Source organism: Tamandua tetradactyla, chromosome 7 (assembly GCF_023851605.1).
Source record: "Tamandua tetradactyla isolate mTamTet1 chromosome 7, mTamTet1.pri, whole genome shotgun sequence".
In the NCBI taxonomy this organism is placed as follows: Eukaryota; Metazoa; Chordata; class Mammalia; order Pilosa; family Myrmecophagidae; genus Tamandua; species Tamandua tetradactyla.
The window spans coordinates 147,115,132-147,142,285 of record NC_135333.1 but is presented as its reverse complement, the minus strand read 5'-3'; the positions used below and the strand labels follow the sequence as shown (position 1 = coordinate 147,142,285).

Below are 27,154 nucleotides of genomic sequence, written 5' to 3'. Positions count from 1 at the left end.
TAGAGAACATAGTTTCTGATTCCAAACTTTTTGTCAATGAAGGTGAAAATTAGGTCAAAACCAAAGCCTGTACCATCATTCTAGCCAACCTTATAATATTGGTCATGCATGAATTTTAGAGGACTGCTTGAAAGAAAGAAGCTCATTCATTCACTGTCACTGAGGTATGAATTATACCGGTCTGTTAATAGTTATTAGAATTGCCTTCATCAGCTCATGTAAATATTACCAGGTTTCCTCCATAAAAATATAATGAACAAAAGAAAAAAATTGACTGATGTACTTGAAGACTTCTCGAGATCAAAAAGTTGCAAAGGTCTTGAGTTTTCTCCATATACCATTTTATTGAGTATCAGTCATTTCTGATGCATATCTTCACACAACAATTAACTACATTTTTAACATTCACTCCCATTTCATCACAGTTTTTATAATTTCAAGCGAGTTACTGCGTAGATGATAACTTACAAGCTATACTTCTCAACTTAGTGAATCACTTTCACAATCCCTTTAACAAACCTACTTTGTGGTATGAATTATTCAAGTTTGTTACTTAACAGTATACCAAATCTATACAGGCCATAGATTTGGGAGTGACATCAGTAGAGACAAGTTTCACATTCGTTGAGCACAAAAGGGTTGCCTTTTCCTCTTGTAACATAACTGACAAATGCAAGGAACGAGGGAGGGATAGATTCAGACATGGCTTGTTCAGGGGCTCAGATATTCAGCCTTGGGCTCATTCTCTCTTTCGTTAGGTTTTGTTTACCTGATGTTTGTTTCACTTGAGGGTAAAGAGAGCTTCCAATAGCTATCAGCTTTCTTTAATTAGCTTCAGATCTAGTAGAGAAGAAAATCTTCTCTTCCTGGTAGTCCCAGGAAACATTCTGAGATTGATTCTCATTGGTTCTGAATGAACAGAATTGGGTCAGCTGTGCATTCCTAAAACAATCACTGTGGACCAAGGATATGGGTGTTCTGATTGACTGTATTTTGACCAATACCACCTGAATCACATGGACAAAGTGTGATCAGATTTGGGTTTCCCCAAAGAAAATCAAGGTGTTGTTAACGGAAGATGGAGCAATGGATACTGGCTAGACAAAACAACAAGGCTCCAAGGAATACTGTGAAGTCAATGGCACTTAAGTTACAGAGCCCTTACCTACCTGGTCTCTTCCAATTCCCTATATGTAATTTTGCACTTTCATTTTTGCAAAATGCTTTTTTAAAAACAGGGTCCCCAAGTTGTACAGGCCTCAAAAATTCACAAAGCCTGGCTCTCCATCAGAGTTCTGTATTGTGAAGGCAGCTCCACTTGTGGAGCAGGCAGACAGATTGAGGCCCTAACACCAGTCATTAGCAGTAGGAGTTAAGCAGTAACAGTGCACTGAAAATTTGGGTTATAGAAACAAGTGAGCTGTGGGAATCCCAATGAATTTAGGAAAGAAATGCCCAGTTTTACAAAAGGAAACTAATGAAAATAATAAGGTAAGTAGAATTTTTCATATTCCTATCATTGCAGGTATTTCTCCCTGGAATGATATTCCCTGCTATTATAGATTAAATTGTGTCCTTACCCAACCACAGCATATTCATGTCCTAAGGCCAACCCTGTGAATTTAAACTCATTTGTAAATAGGGTCTTTGAAGATGTTATTGGCTGAAATGAGGCCAAACTGGATTAAGGTGGGTGCCCATCCAATATGACTGGTATCCTTTTAAGAAAAGGAGCTTTGGACATAGATCAAAGGAGGTAACCAAGACATGATTGAGGCACAGATCATCTCGCATTGCAGGCACGACACTTCCAGAAGCCAGGAGAAGGGCAAAGAACAAATTCTTTTCCATAGGCTTTAGAGGAAGCATAGCCTTGCCAACAACTTGATATTGGGATTTCTAGCCTCTAGAATTACAACACAATAAATTCATGTTTTTTAAGCCACTCAGTTTGTAGTACTTTGTTACCAAAATACATGGTTTCATTGACCACTAGAATTCCAGAAATCTTTTATGACAACCTACTCATCTGGTCTTCTTTTAAGCCCTTTCACCTCTTTACAACTAAGTTAGTTGCTCCTTAATATCTATTGATTCACTTCCTTGAGGTGGTAAAATTTATCTATTGGCAAATTGTTCTTATAGATGACGAGTTATATCTTAGTCATGTTTGTTTTCTCAACTCTTGGGATACCTGGCATATCAGGTGCTTGGTGATGAATATCAAAAGGATGGGAGTGAGGAATAAACATATCTTAGAACAGTCTGGTGAGTTTATTAGGTATGATCACACTCAACTAACAGATGAGGGAAATGAGGAATAACTCAAACAGTTAAATAATGGCAATGCAGGGGCCAGAAATCAATTTTTATAATCCCTAGAATATTTCTTATTGTATGTTTTATGTTAAATTTGAAGGAATAGTCTACGGTCCAGTCTATGTTAGGGTTTGGCAATAAATTCAAGTGTCAATGTGATTTTGGGTTTCTCTAGTAGCCAGGATGTAGGAACAACAGAAGAAATAAGAAAGAGAAAGAGAGCTATAGCAGGAAAGTCTGAAAGATGACTGGACAGAGACTCTGAGAAAAAGAAGGAATTGTCAAAGTGAGAAACATCCCATGAAAAAGACTTCTGATAGAGTCATTCTTTTATGGGTTTATTACTTATTCATCATTGGTCTTTATATATATATATACACATATACATAGATAGGCAGATAGGTACAGATAGATAAACAGAGATAGATATATAGAGAGAGATAGATATGGATATATTAGCAAAAGGACATGTTCTTTTAAAATACAAGCTCGTTAGAGAACATTTCTGGACTATTATGCTGCTTCTTTAGAATAACTAATCCTTTTCTTCCACATATTCCTTGATTTTTCAGTGATGGTATAACAAAAATTAAATTTCGTAGATACTCTCTTTTCAACTCATACCAGTGTCCTTAATTGAGTATGTTCATCCTTTCACCATTATTTAACATGACACTCTTTTCCCTTGCCATCTATCATGTAGTTTTATCACAAGTTTTAATGACATCTCTGAGATCATATCTATCCTTGCATGTTAAAAAGTCAAGTTCAGGGGCAAGTTACAGTGGTAGAGTTTCTGCCCGCCCTTTGGGAGACCCAGGTTTGATTCCAGGCCCATGCACTTTCCAAACAAACAAGCAACCAACCAAACAAACAAAAATTCAACAAATGGTGCTACAATAAGGGGATATTCAGATGGAAAAAGAATGAAATGTGACCCTATCATAGGGCATACCAAAAAAAAAAAAAAAATCAAGTTCAGTGCAACTATTTTCTCCATGTTCTATGCTGTCATATTGCTTTCCACAGCCAAAAGAATGAGTTCTACATTTCAACAAAATATTAGCTTCCTTCCCTATTGCATTCTCATTTCTGTGATAGCCCCATGATATTTATTTTATTTTGCAAACATTTATTGAGCAATTACCATGTACTGGTTACTATGTATAGCCCCAATGTTTTCAATAATTTCAGTTAATACAACAGATAAAAATAGAGATGGAGAGGAGCAGTTGAATTCTGAATCTATTTTTAAAACCCAATTATTCCTCATTATCTTAATATATCTGTATTTGATATATTAGTTCTGATATCAAATTTGTATGGTGAGGGATACTGTGACATCTGAATCTCTGAGGAAATACAAAAGTTCAAAGAGTGAGAAATATTTCAAAAAGTTGATTCAAATATGCTACTCTGTTTTTGAGTTCAAATATCAAACAAAATTCATGGAACCAGCAGAGTTTTCTAATGGATTTGGGCATCAGCATAAGAGAAGGGAAGGAATCAAGGATTATACTAAGATTTCAGGTCTGTCCAACTGGAAGGATAGAATAGCCTTAAACAAAATCAATAAAATTGAAGGTGAAAAGTTTTTGATGGGTAAAATTTTGAGGGATAATATCAGTTCAGTTTTGGATACAATAGTTTTGAGGTGTCTAAAAGATGTTTGAGAGGAGAGGTTGTGTAGCACTTAGATATATGAGTCTGCAATGCAAGGGAGAGGACACGGATATGGGGAGACATTTGTGAACCTTCAATAAACAGACAGAATTTAAAGCCACAGGACAGTATTAAATCATCAAGGGAGCATATATAAATATGTAAATATATATATATAAATACAGAAGTCCAGAGACTGAGACGTGGGTCATTTCAATCATGATGTCAAGTTAAAAGGGAAAAAAAAAGGGTAACTAGATTAGGGGAATGGGAAGGAACAAATAGTGAGATTTGAGGAAAACCAAGGGAAAATGGTAATCTGGAAGCCAAGGAAGATACTTCCCCAGAGTAGGACAAATGCTTCTGAGAGCTGAAATATCATCAGGAACTGTGACTTGTTCCTTGCTGGGGTCAAGGGAATTTTTGAAAATTATAATTGAAGAATTAGTATCAACCTATGGGCTAAAGGGAATGATTTGTGGAGAGGATGATGTTAAAAAGGGTAGAAGAGAGAATAATTCAAGGAAAGTCAGAGTATATGCTTATTAATGTGGGTACAGGAGTAGATGTAGTAGCAGAGATTTATGAGTTTCTTTTCTGTCAGTTTCAATTTTTTCAGTGAAGTAAGCAATATGCTCATCAGTTAAGATAAAGAATGGGAGAGGTGTTATTATATTGAAGAAGAAAACAGTATTGTAGATGTTGTACTTTTAAGAAAAAAAAGGTATTTGTCATTTAAGATAGATAATAGAAATATAGAAAGGTTGGTAGATGGCATTAAGTATTCACTTGATATCTGGGGTCATGGACTTTTTTTCCTATGGGCTGGGCAGGTACCAGGAATCAAACCCGGGTCTCCAGCATAGCAGGAAAGAACTCTGCCACTGAGCCACCAAGGCCCTCCCAGTCATGGACTTTTAAAGTGAATCAGAGCAACATGTGGCATGTTTTTCTTCAGGCTCACTCATTACAAGGATGGAATAGGTGGAATGTTGAATGTACCTGTGTCTGTGATTTCATCCAATGAATACAATGAAGAGAAAAGAGGCAAGAGAATTAAGGTTATATGTAAAGTGAAACTACATTCAGTGACCACAGGAATTTAATTGACCCAGGTGGGAAGAAAGAGTATACGAGGTTTGTTGAGCAACAAAGAAAGACAATGAAATCAACAAATTGGAAATCCAAGTGGACACTGAAGAAGTCAGGATAGAAAAGGAAGAGGCTTGAAAGACAGGCGTCTATAGTGGGTGAGAATAGGAAGCATGAGAGTAAATTTATGGAGTAGTTGAAGTTCCTGGTCATATCTTAGATCAGAGAAGAATGATCAGTTCAGGAGAGATTGGAAGGCAAGATTATGGAGAAAGGGGCAAGAGTATTGAAAGGATCAATTACGTGAATATAAAAATCACCAGAAATAAAGGCAGAACTCATAATGGGGGCTGTTATAATGATGATAATGACGCAGAAGCTAAAAAAACCCACAAAAAACCAAAGAGCATATTCAATCCTTTTTGTCTATGACAGTCATCCTCTCATCAGTAGGCTACCAATATATACTCATCAAGATTTCTCTAATGATAGTACTCGATTTAGAACTTACTATCCATAATAAAGGTCATCTTCCACACAATCTCAAGTTTGTATCGAAGGACATTTTTCACTACCCACCACAGGCTAATTTTAATCAGGTAAATTTAGACAATATAATCTCATTTACGTATTTATCTTTTGTTTTCTTTCTTTTGTTATATTTCTAACTAAATCATAGACTCAAATCTATGATTTTACATAAACATTGTATTAGTGCTGCAAAGTAGTATTATGCCATCTAATAAGTCCATTAATTTGTTACATTAAAGTGTAGTTTATATTTTGCTTTCAATTAGTCTAATAAAATATCAGAACATTAAATGAAAATATGAACTGGGATTATGAAAAAATGACCAGATGGTAGACAGAATAAGAAACTGGAGAATAAATATGGATTATTGGTTCAATCAGAGATACTCAATGATACATTGGTTACAGAAAAACAATGTTTCTTGGTGAGATTTGCATGAAAATTACACATTGAACTGTACTGCAAATTCATTTTCTCCTATAGATTTGTGCTGTAGTATTCCATAGGCATACTAATGCTAAATTCAGGTACAAAGAAATCTTTGAAGCATAAGTTTTCTCAGGACACACTATGTTTACAAAAAATCTGGTCGCAATAAAGGTACACAGCATTGTTCTGGCCATATGACTAAGTGGAATTAAAAGAAAGTCATATGGAATGCTTCCCCAATAATTAGAAGAAGATATAAATACCACATACAGTTACTCCTAATTTAACTTATTTTTAAGTTCTTTGGAGTGTTTTCCACGGTATTTCCTATATGAATTATCTATTCATTTAGTATTTTTCCAATCTCCAGCTATATCCAAGGACTGCCTTATTAACAATAGAAGATTATCCCCTTCTCTTTGATTGTAATCAGCTTGACTGAGGGACTAATGGACTTTTAAAAGCTCAGCTTCTGAAATGCTGCCATTCTTTACAGAACAATAAAGAGATCATCTTAAACAGAACAGTCAAGTACTTTTAAGAATATCTGCTAAATGAGATGTACACAATTCATTTTTGCATAAGAGAAATAGTACAGTACAGAGACAAAAGGTTTGAGGTCGGACCTACCCATCAATCAGATCACTTACCAGATATCTCCTCTAGGCATTGCTTAGCAGTCTTACTATATGATAAATCCATCTTAGTAGGACTGATACAGGAGTCGGCAGATGGTAAAGAGGTACCTTCATTTTCTGAATGTGCTCTGAAATTAAGCAAGAAGACAGAAACAAAGAGCAAATATAGTGACTCATCAAAGTAGAGGTTCTCTCACAAAAAGCAATCAATATATTAAATTTTCTTTCAAAGAAAGTAAGCTTTTCTTTATGCCTAGGACCTTCCAGAGTTATCTATTTATAGGTAAATTTCATTTTTTAGTTTTTTTGCATATGATGCAATCTGGAGTGAGATTAAAACAGATTTCTTAGACTTTTCTAAATTTGGAAGCATGTAACTATGAATGGATGATTATACTTTTGGGTTAAAGACTTGAAAAGATACAATTATTATTATTATTATTATTATTATTATTATTATTTGCTGGTTTAGAGACACTGGTCAAACTGTTCTCCTGAGAATAACTGATAAAAACACTGAAACAACCTCTAAAATGTTTTTCCCATAAAGTCCTTTTATGAATTTTATGCTTTTTTGTGTATCGTTCACCGCTATTTATCTGATAATGACTTCTGTAGCACACTTTCCAGAAGAAACACTAACTATATATATTTGTTCACAGCTCTGACCGACTATTTTAAGCTCCAACTAATAATGAATGTCTGTCTTAAAACGTTATTAAACTTACATACTGTAAGTAAAAATAAATATTGAAGATGTTCTGGGCAATAAAAGTGATTATGATGATTCAGTTAACAAAGATAACAGAAAAATGAAAATCAATCAAAACCACATTCTCATTCTTACAACTATCTGCTGCATTGTGTTTTAAATTTGTGTGTTATGTGCATGGGTATTTATTTTTGTGTGTTTAGCCTGTAAAGGGTAGATCTAATGAAGTAGAAAAAACTCAATAGAGGGTCTTTATCCTTTTTGATTTTTCCAGTCTTCATGTATTGTTTCTTCCTTCTTTGTACAGAGAACCATTTTAGTACACACTTCCTTTCTCAATGCAGTTTCAAAATCTACCACATTTTTAAAAATTCACAGCACAAACTGGCAAGACACAGAAGGAAGCATGCCAAAATTTCATTGTAGGCTGGGCTGCATTCTTTGTAGACCTCCCATTTGCTTTGGAATTCCAAGTCTCTAGCACTGGTCCATGGATTGTGATCTCTAAATATTTCTTACCTTAAAAACATATATGGAGAATATTTATGTATGAAATAAAAATTTAGTATATTTTTATGCATCTATTTTTTATTAGTATTTTACTTTAATTTTCATTTCTACTTTTTCTTGAGTAGAAATAAAGGGTGATAACTAGCACCAGACATATTTGATAGTTATCTGATAGGCCTAGAAACTCTGAGAAGTTCATCAGGATTTTAAGAAATTGTGGAAAACTTTAAGCTCTATGTATGAGTATATATATGCATATATGAATTTGTATCTACAAGAAAGAGCTACATAAGAATTCCTTTCAAAGTAATGATTTCTGGCCAACTAATCCTATTTTATCCCTACTTAAAACTGAAAATATTCAATTTCCAGACCATGCACCAGAAAAAAACAAACCAAAAAACTGAATATAAAAAGCATAGGAAAAAAAAACAAGAAAGAAGATATATTATTAGGTGAGTAAAGAAATCAATGTCACTAAAATCAACAGACATTTTTAGCCTTTACTGTACTTGATATCTTGGCACCATTCAATACAACTGACCATCTTTCTTCCATGAAACTATCCTACCTTGGCTTCCATAAAAATTCTCTAGTTTATTCCCCATTTTCTACTGATGCTACCTTGCTTCTCTTTTGTTCTTCTTTACCTAATCATTAAATGTGATTCTGCATAGTAAGTAGGAGATACAAGGGACAAAACTGTTGGGGTTCCTCAAAGCAAACTCCTAGGCTTCTTTCAGTTTTCATTCTATGGTCTCTCTAGATTATCTAATCACACCATTGTTTTAATTATTACTTATTCACATATGAATTATATTAATTTCAAATTTATAACTTTAACCTAGCACTTTCCTCTCAATTTAGGATGTTAGTGTAATAATTGCTTAATTGATTTTCTTCTTTGTTGTAAGAAAGATACCTCGACCCTATCATATACAGGATTGAAATCATGCACTTTTCTCAACAAACCTGGTCTTTGTTCATTGTACACCTGTGTACAATTTTAGGTTTAGCATGGTCTGGTCCTTGTATGACTGTCAAGCATCAGCACTCTCTTCATTCTCTCCATTGTGGCCGGAGTCTTAGCTTCACTTCCCATAGCTCCCTGTCTCATCAGGAACTTTCACTTGATATTCCCTACGTCAATAATTTATTTTTTTCTCCATTTCAACCAATTAATACTATTCCTTTAAGCCTTAACTCAATTCTCTCTAATCTTACTATCAGGAGAATTCTCTAATTATTGGCACTTAAAATTATCTGTACCTTCCTTTATACTACATTACACTCTTGTAATTTGACATTTGTGCGGTTATTTGATTAATACTTACCTCCCAAACTAGACTCCATTCTCTAGGTTTAAGCTCATTACTGTATCCCAATAGTTTACTCCATGTCTGATAAAGAGGCTACACTCAACAATATTTGATAAATGAATGAATAAATCATATCAGTACTGATAGTCAAACTGGATTATTGGGTGAAGTATATGGAAGGAAGCACTAGGTTTAGTCCTAAAACTGCTCTAGCACTAAACAGTTACTAATTCATATGACCCCGGGGAAGTTACTTAACCTCTCTGAACCTCAGTTTGCTCATCTGCAAAAGCAAAGAAAACTGGGTGCCTTGCAAAATAATTGTGAACTCAAGCGTTATTATTACTAAAGCTCTGGGAAGGCATTCTCTGGAGACTTGAGGGCTTCTGAAGAAATTTAAAGCATGGGGAATTAACTGACTTTCTGTGCAGTCAAGGTTTTTCTTCTCTGGACTCTGGGTTCCCCCAATCCCCTGTCTAGCCATAGTTGCCTTTCCTGAGCCCCTCTTTCTGAAGTCTACTATAGCCTGTTTTCTTTGCTCCTTGACCATTGTAATACCCTTACTCTTTCTTAGTCTGCTGTCTCTGAACCAAGGGAAAATATCCTCAGAAGTTTTCCAGAGATTTTTATTTCTTGCTAAAGAAATTGAAATGGAAAGCATGTAGTAAGACTGGGGACTCCAGGGAAGACTGGCTACCAGCCAAAATACCTCATAGAGGCACAGTGCTTTCATGAACTGGCTGCGAGCCAGGCTGGGCTATAGTTGTGCAGGCTCAGTATTCCTGTATTCATCTCTCAGAAGCTGAGTCACATTAAGTAGTTCACAGAGATGCCTGTCTAAAGCTGAACGCCAATTGTGCTTCTTAGAAATAGAACAACAACTGTCGCAGGAGCCAGAATGTCTGCGGCCATGTGTTAGTTATATAGATTCACCGTATCTCTCTGTAGGAAAATCTGTATGGAACAAAAAATTATTCAGTGTGCTTTGAAAGGAGACTGCATTCAATACAAATAGATCTTAAAATGTATTCTTCAGGAATACTTTTCTCAGGATAGCGTGTGGCTAATTATGAGACAACATCCAACTCTGTTGGCTAAGGCCCCTTCTGTCTCTCTGAGACACTCTTATAAAATGCATTCATATTTCTGACAGCTCAGTCTTGCTATAGAGTCTTTATTTTTTTTTTTATAAAGGTGACAGTGTATATTTCTGGATGACTCAATTTTTATTGACTTGTTATTTTAAACCACAAGGGATAATTTAACTTATTTTAAGTTCTTTGGTGTGTTTCCCATGGTATTTCCTATGTAAATTATCTACATTAGCAATGGCAAGAAAACAGTGATAAATGAAAGGATCATGGAAAAGTTAAAGCTCAAATAATTGTAAATAGGGCTTAGAATTCCTCCTCGCTTTGCATTCACATTCAGATAGTTCAGACCCTCTGTTTTACGTATTTTTACAAGCCCCACCATTTTTCCTGGACTTCCACCTCAATCTTTGTTAAAGTGGACTTAGATTCAGTCCATAGAAGGGCAATTAGTGGTAAGAATTTAACTTTTACACCAATGATCAAAGAAGATCAGTTAAATCTCTGGGACTCCCAACATTCCCTCTCTTTTTTGGCATGTTTCTTAGCAGTAAAACAAAGCAAAACAAAACAAAAAGATTAGGGGTGATATCATGAAACAATGTATGAAGGATTCAGAAACAATAGTGTTCTCTAAATGGAAGTTACATTTTTTCAAGATACAGTGACTATTGCAGTGGGATCACACACTATTCCCACAAAAAGTGATAATGGATTTCCCTCATATGATGGGAAAAATCAATGAGTAACATTGCTCCCTTTTTCCTTCAAAGCATCTAGGAGGCACAGTCCTGTGCAGACTGTCATGCTAAGGAATGTACAACATGGTCATCATTTTGGACATATCTCTGAGCCTATAAAATATTGCATTGTAAAAACACCATTTAAATTATTTAGAATTCTAATGAGTCCAGTATCCTAGTGCTAGTGTCTGTTACTAAAATACGTAGTAGTTAAAGTCTGCCAATAATTAGCCCCAAGGTTTATTTTCTGTTTATGTGCACTTAGAATGGGTCAGGTACTGTGCTTAGCGTTTCAGCCTTAGCAAATCATTTAAAATCTACAACAATCTTGCAATATAAGTGATAAAGAAATTAAGGCTCCCAGAGGTTAAATAATTTGTGGTAGGTCACAATCTGGTAAAGATTTAATCCACACTTGAAACTGGCTGCTTGTAAATCTTGATCTATTAAGCAGTGCTCTACACTTTAACTCCATTCAAATGCATGTAGATTCTAACTATCTGATTGTATTTCAGGTCCCCTCAGTTTACAACTAGCTCAGTCACTAAATCATTAGCAGAAACTATTTGAATGCAACCACAACTACTGGTCTACTCTAAATTTTACTCTTTAAGAAAAAGGAGGAACTATACTTGCTACTTAAAAGAACTCAATAATACCCTGAGCCTGCCCATACAAAAAAAAAAAAAAAAGAACTCAATAATGAATCCTGGATACTAACTATCAAACTTCAAATATCAATTTCATAAATATGGTGTTTGCCTATTGGTGGATATTTAAGAAACAAGAAATGTTTTGGCCTGTATTGAATTCATCTTGACATGGTTTTAATCACAAATGCCAACACAAAAGAACTGATTTGGGTCAACAACATTAATGAATGGTATTGTAATTCCTCAAAGAAATAATAGGCAGATATCTTTCAAAAACAAGCTTGCTTTCTTCTTTTCTTCCTGAGAAGGCAGCCTAGTGTCACGAGATCCCAGGCCGGGAAAGTAAAGAGTAGTTCAGTGTGAATGAGAGATGAACAAATCATTCACACTGAATGAGAGATCAACAAACAAGAGAACATATTGAGAATAGCAGGGATCAAGTCTCTCATAGTTGATGCAAAGCAAGTACAGATATGAAGATGGTAAAGCTAGAATAAACCCTATGGTTTGGCATTGGAACCGGGTGTCAGTGTGAACTCGTGGTTTGCAGCATACTGTCAATTCTCATTATTAGTGGTAGTTATGTTTCTATAAGGTTGCCACGAGCACTGAATTAGTGAATATTGAGTCATTGTTTTTAGGAGAAATTCTGGGTCAGAGTCCTAGTAGCCTCTGGTCACAGTATTTTCTTCAAGTCAATACATAACCTTGTGTTATGCAGGCTTCTGTTTAAAAACACCTTATTTAATATATATTGTTGATTCATTAACATGGAATTCATGGTCAACAGCACTATCACTCATGCTTAAGCAAAGTTTATCTAATAAATGTATTTTCTCCATAAGGCACATGATGGCCTTCTTTTGCTTAGGAAGACTAGACAACACTTCAACACAACATTGAGGGGCCATATTAAACAGCAAAATCACCAAAAAAAACACAAAAAAGTAAAAAACATGGCACTAAACATATTGTGAAAATGACTCATTTCATATGAGAGCTAAAACAAAAGAAGGCAGACTATTGCCTGGTTCAACCTCAGCTCAGAATCTACAATTGAGCAATTTGAACTTTTCATCCATGAAAGTGCTGTGAGTATTGATTTGTGGGCTACAAATAAATTTTAGTGAGTAGGTAAATCTGAGTCTGTAAATAATGACAATCAACTATTTTCCTATCTTTGACCACTGGTAAAACCTAGAAGTGGTAAGATCCTGGTTTCTGAGCATCCCTAAAATAAATCAGGATAAAGGCTGATTCCAAGGCTGGGACAAAGCACAAGATGAAACTGGAAGCCCCTTATCAAAGCATTCTGAGGTATGTTAAGAGGACACAGGGTTCAGATTAAATAGGCTCTCAGTGCTCAAACGTGGGAAAAATTAAACAGCAAAATAAATAATAGTAATGAATCATAATTCACTGAATAAAATAGAATTTTCCTCAGTCAACACAATATAAATAATAAATATATAAATAAGGAGGAGAAAACTATCTTTCATAAAGGAAAATGCCAATTAGTAAAAGAAGAAAGAATGATGGAATTAGAAAATCATCTTTTGGCAACCATCACAGTAAATAATTCAGGCAAGAAACCAGAAAATGTGCTAAAATTTGTGGGAGAAAGTAGATTGCGGAATGGAATTTTTATGCACAGTCTCAAAATATCTTCCCACAAATAAACTTATTAATACACATGGTGACAAAGTAACTTTAGATTGGAAAATTCTGGCAGACATCATATTAATCAAATAATCAAAGTTAACAGTACCAAAAATGGGCATTATAGATATTGTCTGCACTTGATAGGATGCAATGGGTAGAACACAGCAGCAGCTCTGTGAAATTCTGTGATTATATATATATACATTTAATTCTAATAGTAAGGGAAATTCAGGGAAATTCAGAAAAACCCAAATAAGAAAATTCTACAAAATGTCTGGCCTTTCATACGTCAATTGAAAGTCAAGAACAGTTCCAGACTTTTGAGAAGGATTAGGATGAGATGACAACCGTTTGCAACATATCACCCTGGATTACATCCTTTTTCCTAAAAATGATAACTTTAGGACAATTGGTAAAATTGAATAAGTCTCTGGGTGCTTCACACGAAGCAAATGAACTCCAAATGGGAGTTCCTTGTACCATTCTCATAAATTTTCTGCAAGCCTAAAATTTCTAGTTTTAAAAAATGAAGTATGAAAGGAAGAAACAGCAATGGTTTGGAGAAGCAACCTGGCAGCAAGCCTTGGAAGCTGAGTACAGAAAAGGTAGTTTATAAAATAAGACACTGAGAGAATGCCAACTCATTCTATAGAAGATTCCCTCTTCTATCAGCATCTGCAGAGTTCATCTTTAAAATACTGCTGTGTGAGGGAGTTTAAACTACCACAGAATGCATATAGATATATCAAACCTAGCAAAAGACAAGCTTGCAAGGTAAGAATTCAATAAGCTTTAGTCTGTGCTGATGACCAATTATGCACAGTTCGCATGAAACCACAATTGCAGCATAATCTATAATACTAGCTGGAGGGCTTAATATGTTCCACACTTCAGTCTTTCTAAATGCACAGCTCCTCCTTCTAAATCTTCTGGTTCAACAGATAAACCAAACTTAAAGTCAAGTGAGTAAGCATTTTCTAAAGGCAGGTTTTATATACTTTCAAAAGGTATTATATTCAAGCATCAATTTCCCATTTCACTTCCTAGGCAAATGTGAAATCCCAGAAAAATCTGTTATGACAAAAATCTCTTCTGAGAATCCATGATGCTGCTGTATAAAATACAAAATATAGTACAAGAAAGAAAAGCTTTAAATTCAGACTACTTTATTTATTTAATTTTAATATGAGTGTGTAAAGATGGTCTGGTCTCGTACTTATATTTAATCAATAGGTTAAGAAGCATGATTATTTTCTCCTCTTCATACTAATGTCCTGCCTTATCTAAGAGTTATATATTTTTTTCTTTCTTTTTAAAATTACTCATAGTTCTTTTTCTGTTCCCTTTTCCTCTAAGTGTTTGCTTTACGACCAATGCACTGTTTTCTTGGCATTTACTACAAATGGCTAGAAAATAAGGAAAATCCTGTAGACCTCAAAATAGCAAGTGATAATTTGGTCAACAGCTATTTTGAAATTCTTTTGGAAGGCTCCTGTTAAAAAGACAGAGATTCAGGGAAAATATACAGGTCTCCCTTTTATCTTTAATTAGCCAATTAACCGTTTAGTTCACATATCCTTGCAAGCATGGGGAATATAGCTCTAAAGTGATAAATGCAAAAACCATGGAAGGAAAAAAAACATATGGGAAGACAGGAGGCCATGAAGACCTCACACATTTTTGATGCTTCCAGGGAACTGACGTTACACTTTTTGGACTCCAGTGAAGGAAAAACAAGTTCTAAGAATACAGCATAAAGGGTAACAAGGAAGTAAAGAAACAATGAAAAGGAGACTTTTATTCCTACTATGTGTTGTTCTCATTACTCATCCTGTATCACCTATAACTGGGACCTTCAATTCAAATCTTAACAAAGTTATCTCTGTCTGCAAATTTCTCCTTCATCTAGCCATCAAATCTGGTTTACACACCACAGTGACCTTTCATACAATGAATCGACTTTATACACTGAAGACATGGTGATTTTCCTGATTATGCCACACACTCACCCACAGACACACATACACACACACTCACACACAGACACACACGCACAGACCACGTTACTTACATTCAAGTCTTTCTACTATGATTTGGCTCCAATCAATCTTCACTACTTTACTTATTTTTTTAAAAATTTCTCGCCTGCTACCCTCACTCATACAAGTCACTTTTCTAGGAAAACTGACCTACTTGCTGAACACCTATGTATTCAACTTGTTTATATGGTTATTTTGTTCCTTTGGCCTTATTTTAAATTTCTGTCCCCTTCATATCTGCATGCCTAAATCTTATCTATCTTTTAGGAACCAGGACAAGTGCCGCTTTCCCTGACTTTAATAACTAGAAGCAATTCCATACTTTTTGAAATCTCAGTGTACCAAATATGGTTCATTCCCAGCAAACTTTACATTTCCTGCCTCATTTTGTAGTTATTTTGGAGCTGGTCTGTTGCTTATCATATTGCGGGCACCAGAAAGAAAATTATATGTGGGTGTAAGATATTTCCTCTATCTTTGATGCTTCATGCATAACAGATATTCAGTAGCTATTTGTTGAAAGAAGAAAGAAAATAAGAGAGTGAATGTCCTGAGGAATAGGTATGGTTATATTCTTTAAATATTTAAAAGTGGTTTATATTTTAATTAAACACGCCACTAATGGGAAGTAAGGCACTTCAGAAGATGTTTCTATTCCACTGTACGTTTCTGGTCAGGTGCGTCTAAGCCAGGATGACTGTATTTCGTTCAATAATATTTATAGGATACCTATTGTTAAGTCCTGTCCTTGGCAATTATACCACCAAATAAGAAAGACAAGACTTCTGCTCTCAAGGAGCTTGTATAGCAGATAACAGTGAGAGGTGTTTGAAATCACACTTGTTAATAAGTTAAGAAAGTTCAAAGAAATACAGTTGAAACTTGAAAATAAGTTTTCTTATTATCAAGGAAATACAGATAATAAAAAAACCCTGTGAAGAAAATACAAGAGGACGATGGGGTAAAATGCTGGCATGGGGTATGGTAGATGTTTCTTTAGACCAGATGTTGGGAGAAGGCTTCTGTGATGGGGGAACATTTAAGCAGAGTTCAGGATGCTGAGAAAGAGGATTGCAGTGATCTGGAGGACTGTCAGTACAGGCAGAGGGAACCTCTATGACAGTCACCAATTCAGGATGAGCTTTGTTTGGTAAGAAATGATAAAGGTTGGGATCTAGTGCACTATGGGAAGAGAAGTGTGGATGTGGCTTGAGAGTTGGGCAGAGGCCAGATTAGGTAGGGTCTTGTAGATCAGAGTAAGGTGATTGGATTTTATTTTAAATGTAATGGAAACTCAACAGATGGTTTCATGAATTGAGATGACATGTATGGCTTATCATTTTAGAATGCCAGAATGCTTTCTAGGTGAAGGATCTATTATATAGGGCCAACAGTGGAAGCTGGGAGGCTCATTGGAAACTTAATAGCCAATGGTGGTGACTTGGCTTTGGCCAGGACAGGGGGACTAGAAACATAAAATTAATGACTGATTCAGGTTATATTTCGGAGAAAGGGTCAATAGGAATAAATGAAAATCAGATGTGTGAGGAGGAGGTGATTAAAACAGAACCAAATGTGAATTAATTCCAATTTTTCCCATAATCTCTCACTCCAATAATCATGAATCCTAACAGCTAGTTTCGGTAGCACTTTTACTAACTACCATTTGCATAGCACTTCACAATTCACCTATTATATTTTTGCACAATGATTGGGTCATACCATTGTAAATTTGGATGATGATGCAAAATTCTGCCTTCTGCCAGGCAAATTCCAACACATTCTTTAAGTTTCACCTCTTATTTATTTGTTTATTTATTTATTTTTGCATGGGCAGGCACCAGGAATTGAACCCGGGTCTCCAGCATGGCAGGCAAGAACTCTGCCATTGAGCCATCATCGCAGCACCCTCACCTCTTATTTTATCTCCTCTATAAAGCTGTTGTTGACTCCACTTCCATGTGAGACTTAGGAAAACTCTATTTCGTACATTTTTATATGTTTCATATACTTCCATAATAGCAATGATTTTATATTCTTAATTATAATCTCACCATTATCCCCAACACACTGAGTTCATCGGGGGCAGAGACTTTCTTTTTAATCATTACATTTCCTTCTAAATAATATTGGCAGATTAGTGGTGGGTACATAAATGAAAAGATATTTGTGATATCCCTTGTCCTAAACAATGACCATTCTAACACTTTCTTAATAGCTCCAGTGGTCATCTTAACACTTAAAAAGGCAACCTATTCCAATTTCAGATAGCTCTAATTTGTTGGAAATTCTTAAATTGAGATAAAACTTTTTACGAATGTGTGCCTTTTTATCTTAGGCCTATCCATTCTTTAAAAATATAAAGATAATAAATTCAAAACTACATCTATCACATTAGAGTGAATAATAATTGAATTACAAACACATAGAATATTCTTACTGGATAGGAATTTGACTAATATAAAATCCATTAACTTTCAGAACCCAACATTATACTTACAGGGCTCTGAATATTCAATTCATAAGAATGAGTATTATGAAGCATATATTTGAGACACAGAATGAACAATTAATATGTAGTATGACCTAGAAATGGGATAGAAGAGGAAAAGAATCACCATTAGGTTTTGAACTTCAATCCCATATATACATGTTATTTAATTATCTCTAAATATCCTATACGTATAGATATGTACAGAATTGCATACATATCATATACAACTATATGATATATAATATGTACATATGTCTTAATTTATACTAGTTAATAGCAATTAAGTTATTATTTTAACTCATTAGCAATGATTTCTGAGAGAGAATTTTCCAAATTTACTATTGACATTTTCCCAGCAAGAATTTTCTCAATTACAAGACCAATTATGTCTATACATACAGAAAGAATCAATAAATGAAGGATGTCATGCTGTAGACTGATTAAAAGAAAACTATTTTAGAATCAGACAGACTTGGTTTCAAAGGCTAACTCTTGGTAGCTCTGTGACCTTAAAAGTTATTTCTATTATGATTTGAAATATCTACTTCTTTATTTCTATGAAATGTGGAGACCATTCCTTTGGGGGGAGTTATGATGAAATTTAAATGAAGAAATTCATATAAAGCTTGTAATACAGAAATTTTCACTAAGTGAGCACTCTATATAAACATTTCTCATAGGCAGCTGAAAAGTTTGAATACTGACTACTCTACCTGGAGGGGATTTATAATATCATTTATGAAATTATTATGAATTAATAAAGACTTCCAGAAGTTATTGCCTCACTTGTAGACTGCGATGTGGTTTTCGTATTAGATGGTTTTATTTATTTTCAACTCTCTTATAGTACAGACAATAATAAATGCAATAATTAATATTTAATAGTCATTTACTCCCAATCTGGATCTGTGCTAAAACTTTTATGTGAATTATCATATTTAATCTTAAAATATCACAATGAGGTAGGTATATTCATCAGCCACATTTTAAAGACATGGAAAACTAAAGCTTGGAGATCATATACATACTTGCATATTTAACAACACTTACATGAAGTTTATGATGAGGCAGGCACTGTTCTAAGCCCTTGTGCCAGTTTGAATCTGTTGACTAGAAAAGCCAAGTTCTTCAATCCTCATTCAGTATTGCTGGGTGGGAGTTTTTTATTGTTTCCATGGAGATGTGACCCACCCAATCAAGGTGGGGTTGCTTACTGCAGCCCTTTAAGAGGGAACCATTTTGGAAAACGCTTAGAACTGACAGAGCCCACACAGCCAGAGATCTCTGGAGATGCATAAGGAAAATATTCTCAAGGAAGTGTTATGAAAGGAGAGGAGCAAGCTAGCAGATGTTGCTATGTGCCTTTCCAGTTGACTGAGGTGTTCTGGACTCATCGACCCTTCTTGAATCAGGTATCTTTCCCTGGATGCCTCAGTTTGGACATTTTCTTGGCTTTAGAACTGTAAACTTGCAACTTAATAAATTCCCTTTTTAAAAAGCTCTTCTGTTTCTGGTATATTGGATTGTGGCAGCTTTTACAAACTAAAATGGCCCTTTCTAAATATTAAATCATTTAATTTTCAAAACAGCCCTGTAAGATAGGTTCTAATATTATCATCCCCATTTTAACGTGTAGGGAATCAATGCTTGAACCCTTTAAATATATTCCCAATTGTCACAGGATTGATCAATGACAGCATGAAGATTGTACTCCAAGCGACCAAGCTCAAAGAGCTACCTTCTCCACCACCACATGTAACCTTTTCTGAACAATGGTAGAGGAAGGTAGCTTCTGCAGCCTGTATACCTAGCTTCTCACTTACATTCCCTCACTTTAAAACATCATCTTTTTTAAAGATAGCAAAAAGCACTCAGTGAAGTTAGAGAACTTGTCAAGGTCACTCAGCTGGCCCCCACTATTCACCACTAAGTGTGCTGCTTCTATCTTGTAATAGTTTAAAGTTATATTTCCAAATGGAAACCACTAAATATATATTCATTGGAGACTTTATGGTAAAGAAAAAACCTATTACTACTTATAGAAAGCAGTCTGCTGAGATGGTAGGTGTATTTTTCCTGCTTAGATTTGTACTTTACTATGAAATTCATTTGTGATGTTATAAAATGATTAATATTTTCACAGAAAATATTTAAGATCCACAAGTGTTCTGAGTAGGAGATATTCCGCATTTCATTATTTTTTTTAAAGATTTTTGAAATGCATACTAAAATGGTGATATCTTAAATTCTTTGTTAGATCAGGACCCTGGAATCACAAAGAGGTGCAGAGGTCCAGCTGATCCCAATACAAAGACGTTAACTGAATTATCACCATTGAAGTCAGAATAGCAAGACTTAAATGTGGGGTCCCAAGAGCTTAAATGAATATTTTTGTTTTGATGAGTACATAAAGACCCAGAGAAGTACTTCTTACATTTTCTGTTGGGGGGGGGGGTCGGAGAAAGGATGGAGGAATCATCCCAAATATGTTTTTTTCTTTAAAAAGAAACCACACTTAAATTTAATATGTTTGTAACTGGATTGCCTTGACTCTTTCTTAATTATAATAGTCCATGTTCCTCATTCAGTAAGTTTCTTCCCTACTGTTTAACTGTCATGCCAGTCTGCTAGGAGGATGGAAAAAGGGGCACATATCATTACCCTCTAGACCATTTACTTGCTGACTGGCTAGTGAATAAAACTGGAGGCACAGTGATAAGCAATTAATTGATTGATCAAAACAAATCACAACTAAAAGGTAAAGTGAGCCATTTTTATAACTGTGTAAGGAGTATACTTATCTTAAATGTAACATATTTATCTATTTCAATAAATACAAACAAAATAAAACAAAAATGCAAAATAAAATAAATAATAAATAAATAAAATACAAAAATAATTGCAAAAAAATACAAAAATAATTTTCCCTTGCAATATATGCCTAGCTAAAGACAATTAATACAAATTTTATGTTGGGAAATCATTGCCTTATAAACAGCATTTAATGAACATTTACAATGTGCCAGAATATAAATTAATGTTTTATGTACATTATGTCTATTAATCCTCCCAACTCTATGAGGTAGATAACTCTCATTCCCAGTTGACAGCTGAGGAAAGTTCAGATAAGAGCTGTTAAGGAACTTTTCCAAAGTCATATAGCTGGGAAGTGGCAGGGTTGAGAATTAAATCTGTCTGATTCTAGAACCCAAGTCTTTAACCACTAGGCTATACTCTCTGCTAACAGCAACAAAAACCTGTAAATTCTATAAAACACAGAATTACTTTAAGAGACTAATAATAATAGTAATGGTTATGAACAGAAGAGAAAATCATGACCTCCAGGATCTATCCTATCTCTGATATCAATTAGGTTAACTTTTGAGGGTCTCAATTTCCTAAAATAACACATTATACTAAGACTAGATTATATTGAAGGCCTTTTTCCATACTAAAATTCCATATTAAATCTAGACCTCTATCTTCAGAATAAAACAGCTCCAAAACGATTATAAAAGATGGCTTCTGCAACCTTTATTTTTGCACCGTGTGCATGCAGACCTGTCGACGTGCTTGCAACTATGGACCTTACCTATAGATGAACGGAGCCACGGTGGCAGTATTTGGGTGGCTATGCTGCTGCTGCTGAGGGAGCTGGACAGCACCATTTCCTGTGCTCTGTCCACTGCTTTGTGCCACTGGCAGGGTACAGGAACCAGAAGGAGAACCTTGACCAGTTTCCTTCCCTTCCAAGGGAGCAGGGCAGTTGGATGTGCTTGCTTTCTCACTGGTTATGGGCTTAGGTAAAGACTGGGAAGGACTTCCCTTGGTAGTCCTGAATTTTTCAGACTCTTTGCTTGTTGCACTGCCGGGTGACATGGTTTGCTTGGCTGTCGGCACCTTTGAGCCTGGTTTTGGAATCCCACTGGAAGATGGGATTAAGCTTTCCTTCTTGGCTGCAGTTGTTTTGCTACCCTTTGGGATCAAGCTTGCAATTTTAGAGGTCTTTTTTGGAGCCGATTCCGTCACCTGATCCTTCTCTTCCTTGGCTGATTTTTCCGTACAAACTTTATTTTTGTCCCTGCTCTTTTCCTCTTTGTCCTTCGGCTGTAGCAAAGACTTTTTATTGCTGAGATTTTTGCTTCCAGCCTTTGGAGGAGCCAATTTAGGTGACACTTTAGGGCTGCTATTTGTGGAGCCACCACTATTAAGACCGCTGCTGATACCTTCCAATTCTCCAGATTCAGAAAAGGCATCGTCATCCTTCCCACCATCACTCAGTCCTGAACTGGGAGACTGTGGGGGCCGTAGAGCAGTCCGGGCATTGACCAGCTTGAATTTTTCAAGCATGGATTTCTGTCCCGAGGTTACGGTTTTGGCCCCTTCCGAGACAGGTGGCTTCAGTCTGTCTGAAGATGGTGGGGGAGAGGTGGCTGGGCTCGACTGCTTTACGGCCAGCATGGTAGAGGTTGCACTGTGCTTGACATTCATGGACTTGCTGCGCCAGGGCTTGCTGGCGCTCGGAGAAGGGATGGCAGAGGCAGGGGGCTGCCCAATAGTGCTGGGAGGCTGCATGTTGCCATTTACACCTGAAGATGGTTGAGGTCCTTTGGAGGAATCTGGAGAATAAAAATAAAAAGAATGATCAGTTTAAATCATTTGTATCAAACCATTAAATATTTGCTAAATACAGATGCATGGAAGCATCTCTCTTCTGAAATGAAAACAGACTTCCTCTGTGGCATCAATCACATTTATATATGATAATTTTTTTTGCACCATATATCAACAATAAAGAGTAGTTGACTGGCAGTGATTTTTAGAAAAAGTTGTGGTCTTTTTTTACCCCTCTGAAATGATTTCCACTCAAGTGGATTTTGCTAGCTACAGATATGTAAAGATGAATAAAGCAACATTCTCCAGTTTTTCCAGCTACCACTACTGCTCATACCAGTAACGGATATTCCATATTACCTTGCAAAAATGTTTTATAATGAATATGAAGAAACTGCTTTTAGCTACAGAAAGTTTAGTTTACTATTATCTGATTAAATATGCTTATGAATCATTTAATTTTTGTAAACTTTATTATTTGTATAATAGTAGCATTGGAATTTATGTATCTATGTGTGGGGTAATCTACTGAGCACTTTACACACTAAGTTAATCATTCTAACAGCAGAACAAGGTGTATATAACCGTCATCATCCCCATTTTACAGGTGAAGACCCTGAGCCAAAGAAAGACTAAATAACACAGCTTGGGTGTGAACTGATATCAGAGCCTCTACTCTTAACTAGCACAACTACAGCATACTGTAGTGATGTGAACAAATTTTAAATTCTAATAGAAAATTAATCTACTTTCTGAAAGCTAAAGGTAAGTAAGTTCTCCATCATCCAAATACTTTACAAAGTAATGGTGTTTGTTTAATTTCCATTCAGAAGTTACATTATGACATGGATTTTTACATAATTGTTCTTGCAATGATTAATGCCCGATTTAGGTTTAAGCATGAAAAACTGAAGCAAAGTAGAAAATTTATAACTTGGTATAGAGTAAAATAAGGAGTGACCCTGGAGCTAAAAAAATCTCAATTTAAATGCTAACATTTAGGTACTGTGTAATTCTGTTTAAGTCATTTAAACTAATCAAGAATTTCATTAACTATGAATGCCTCTCTCTTTTATCTTCTGTGCTTGTGTGTGCAGGTGTGAGAAAGTTTAGATGTTGCAGAGGAGATTACATAAGATATTGTATATAAGAATGCCACCATCTGGCACTGTTAATATCCTAGATACTGACAAATCAACAGAAAACTATTTTTGCTTAAATGCCTATTAGAGGTATTTTATAAAGAATATCCATTTTCATAATATTTAAGAACTGGACATCATTAAATTTCATTAAACATTCGTAAAGGTAAACCTACAATGCTCTTACTTTAAAATGTTTTCCTTAAAGATGTCAAAATGCATGATATACAATATATAATTAAGTCAGTTGATATGGAATAACAGTTGTAGTCATTTTTCAGAAGAGGAAATGGAGCCACACCAAAAGAGGAGATAATAAAGAAGTTAAAGATAGGTAGAGAGGCAGTTGAATTTTTGTGTGAGTTAGGCAGGTTTTCCTTTCAGAAAATAATTTTGTCTTAAATAATATAGTATCTGTGAAATTTATATTAATAGTAATATCATAGACAAATGCATTTTATATAAAGTGTTCCCATAACAACTGGGTATATAGACATTGACTTCTAAGTCTCACTACCCTTCTGTGCTGGTTTAAACTGCTGCATACCCCAGAAAAACCATGTTCTTTAATCCGCATTTAATATTGCTGGGTGGGAGCTTTTTGATTATCCATGGAGATGTGACCCACCCAATTGTGGGTGGTAACTTTTGATTAGATAGTTTCCATGCAGATGTGTCTCCACCCAATCAAAGTGGGGTTTGCTTACTGGAGCCCTTGAAGAGGGAAGCATTTTGGAAAAAGCTTTAGAGCCCACACAGACAGAGACCTTTGGAGATGAAGGAAAATACTAGCAAGTAGCTTCATGAAACAAGAAGCCAGGAAAGAGAGCTAGCAGACTTTCCCATGCACCCTTCCAGCTGAGGAAAAAACCTGAACTTCATCGGTCTTTCTTGGGTGAAGGTAACCTCTTCTTGGTACCTTAATTTGGACATTTTCATTCCCTTGCTTTAATTTGAATATTTCCATGGCCTTAGAACATGTCAACTTAATAAATTCCCCTTTTTAGATGCCATTCCATTTCTGGTATATAGCATTCCAGCAGCTTGCAAACTAGAACACCTTCTATAAGTCCTTTCAATTGGAAAAATGAATACAAGTCTGTACAGCTATACTCCAGATTAAAATGTAAAAGTTCAATACCTAAAAAATTCTTCATGGTACTATTGAAATTTTTAAAGCACCTCATGATATATTGGTCTTTCAGTATTCATGTAAAGCATATAATTACATCCATGTCTGGAATATCTATAGCAATTCACTGGGCTCATACACAAACACCAAGGTGTTCTGAAAAACAATAGGTGTGTTAACTAATTCAAGAAAAATGAACCCAGCCAGCTTAAAACTCCTAGTTTAATATATACTTTCACTTTCCATGAGTGCATTTCAATCCTTTATTATCTGCATTATAACTATGGGTAATTCCAAATTTATTTCACTCTTTTAGAGTATGTGATCATTGCTTTAGAATTTGAATGATTATCATAGTGGACAGAGCACCTTGGCTCTGTAGAAATGCTACCAAGTATTTTTTCCAGACAAATTTCTATTACTTGGCCAAGTCTTAGCTTTGACCTCACTTTCTTTGAAGAAAACATTACCCTACCCCCATCTTTGGCCACTGTATCATAAAATCTGGATCAGGTGGCTTTTCTATAATTTTTTAATGACTCATTCTTTCCTTTATTATAGGCATTACTACTCTGCTGTAAGTGCCTATTCCCTCCACTACACTGTACATTCCACAAAGCAAAGAGCTGACCTGTTTGCACAGTTTAATCCTATGCATATTCCCCACTATGTTCTGAGCACTGAACTAAGTATTTAAAATATATTAATTTAATTAATCCTCCCAGCAACTGGATGACATTTTCAAAATCAACCCCATTTTACACTCAAAGAAGCTGAAATATAAAGAGTTTAAATAACTTGGGCATGCTACATAATTTGTGACAAAACTGACAACTTAGCTTAGGTGCTGAGTCAATTCTATAAACTATTACATTATTTTCTCAGAAGTAGAAGGGTAAACTCAATGGCTTATCAGTTGCAATAATTAATCCTTGAATATAGAAACATAGAGCCCAATAAAAATAGTGTTAAATTATTGCTGCTGATAGGATTATAGCAGTGAACTTTATTCCTCAAGTACCCAGATTCAAATGGAAACTTTGTCTCCAAATAAAATGAATTTCATCAACTGCAGCAAATTGTGAATATACTCATGCATTTCACACAGTGACCTCACTGTTTTACTGATCCTGTCTGCCATATATCTCTCTATTTTTCTACTATTTTCAGCAATGTTAATCAATACTATTTAGTTCCTTCTATCTATAGAACTCTAATCTAGGGAGAACATCTCAGTGGTTACTTTATGCAAAACACTCACTTCAAAATAAAAAATAAGCTAGCTGGAGAAAGAAAGCAGATTCATAAAAGATAAATACCACTACATGCCAAGTGAAGGTGGGTGACAAAGTGGTAGAGACGATCAGAGTTGAAAGAGGGCTGTAAAAATCTTGAATAAGATCAAGACAAGAAAAAAGAGGTTGAAGGCATTCAAGGCAGGAGGAATATTAATAAAACTTTTTAAAGGAACTATGCAAAAGTTTATTCTCTTTATTTATGTATTAAAATATTCACATACAAATCCTGGGATAAAAATTTGGAGAGATGTGGCACTCAAAAAAAAATTTGAGGCTATTCTGGTGGGAACGTTAAGAGGTACATGATGGCTGTCATATTGAATTCATCTCAAATTTCTTACGCTAATCTCAAATGTTATTTGCCATATTTCATATCATGTAATGAACAAATTTATAGTAATAATTATTACAACCATAATAACACTAATTGACATTTTATTAAAGCCTCTTTAAACTTTTTCACATTAGTGCTCATTCACAGCAACCTTAAAAGGGGGAAAGAGCTCATATTTCTAATTCACATTTGTAGAAACTGAAGCTTGGAGAGACTAAGTAACTTATTCAATGATGCACAACTTGCAAGGGGAATGTGGTGGAGTTAGGATTTCACCCTACATTGTGTAACTCTAGATCTCAAACTCTTATAGCTGTCCTAGAATGGTGGACATTCTAAGTGTTGAACACAGTGGTTCTCAAATTTTAATGTGCGGGGATCCTATTAAATGTGTGATTCAGCGGGTGTGCAGTGGGCCCTGAGATTCTATATTTCTATCAAGCTTCCAGATAATGTCAATGCCGCTGGTGAAAGATCATGATTTGAGTAGTGAGGGTTGAACCGACTCACCAATCTTGGCAATTGCTGACATCCTCAGTTGTAAAGGGTCATTTCTTGTGACAGTGCCCTAATTAACTAAAACCTTGAAATGTTACATAGCTGCTCAGCATTAATATGATCCTCCTTTGAACTTTCAGAATCTTGGCCTGCTCTGAATTCACTTGGGAGCTTGGCAGTTTGGGGTAGGAATTGCTAAAAACAAAATGAGCCCAGGTTTTTGCAACATCCTTCGTCATCA

General features: G+C 35.3%; 1 protein-coding gene across 4 annotated transcripts in view; it reads right to left on the bottom strand.

The window, feature by feature from the left end:
* NAV3 (neuron navigator 3) overlaps positions 1-27,154 on the bottom strand; it is a 622,569-nt gene that overhangs the window by 188,321 nt on the left and 407,094 nt on the right. For all 4 annotated transcript variants that reach the window (XM_077111502.1, XM_077111504.1, XM_077111501.1 and 1 more), the window contains exons 8-9: positions 21,488-22,514; positions 6,685-6,800 (exon numbers count right to left, since the gene is read on the bottom strand). In XM_077111502.1, the coding sequence (XP_076967617.1) occupies positions 6,685-6,800; positions 21,488-22,514 (1,143 nt within the window). The remainder of the gene's footprint in view (positions 1-6,684; positions 6,801-21,487; positions 22,515-27,154) is intronic.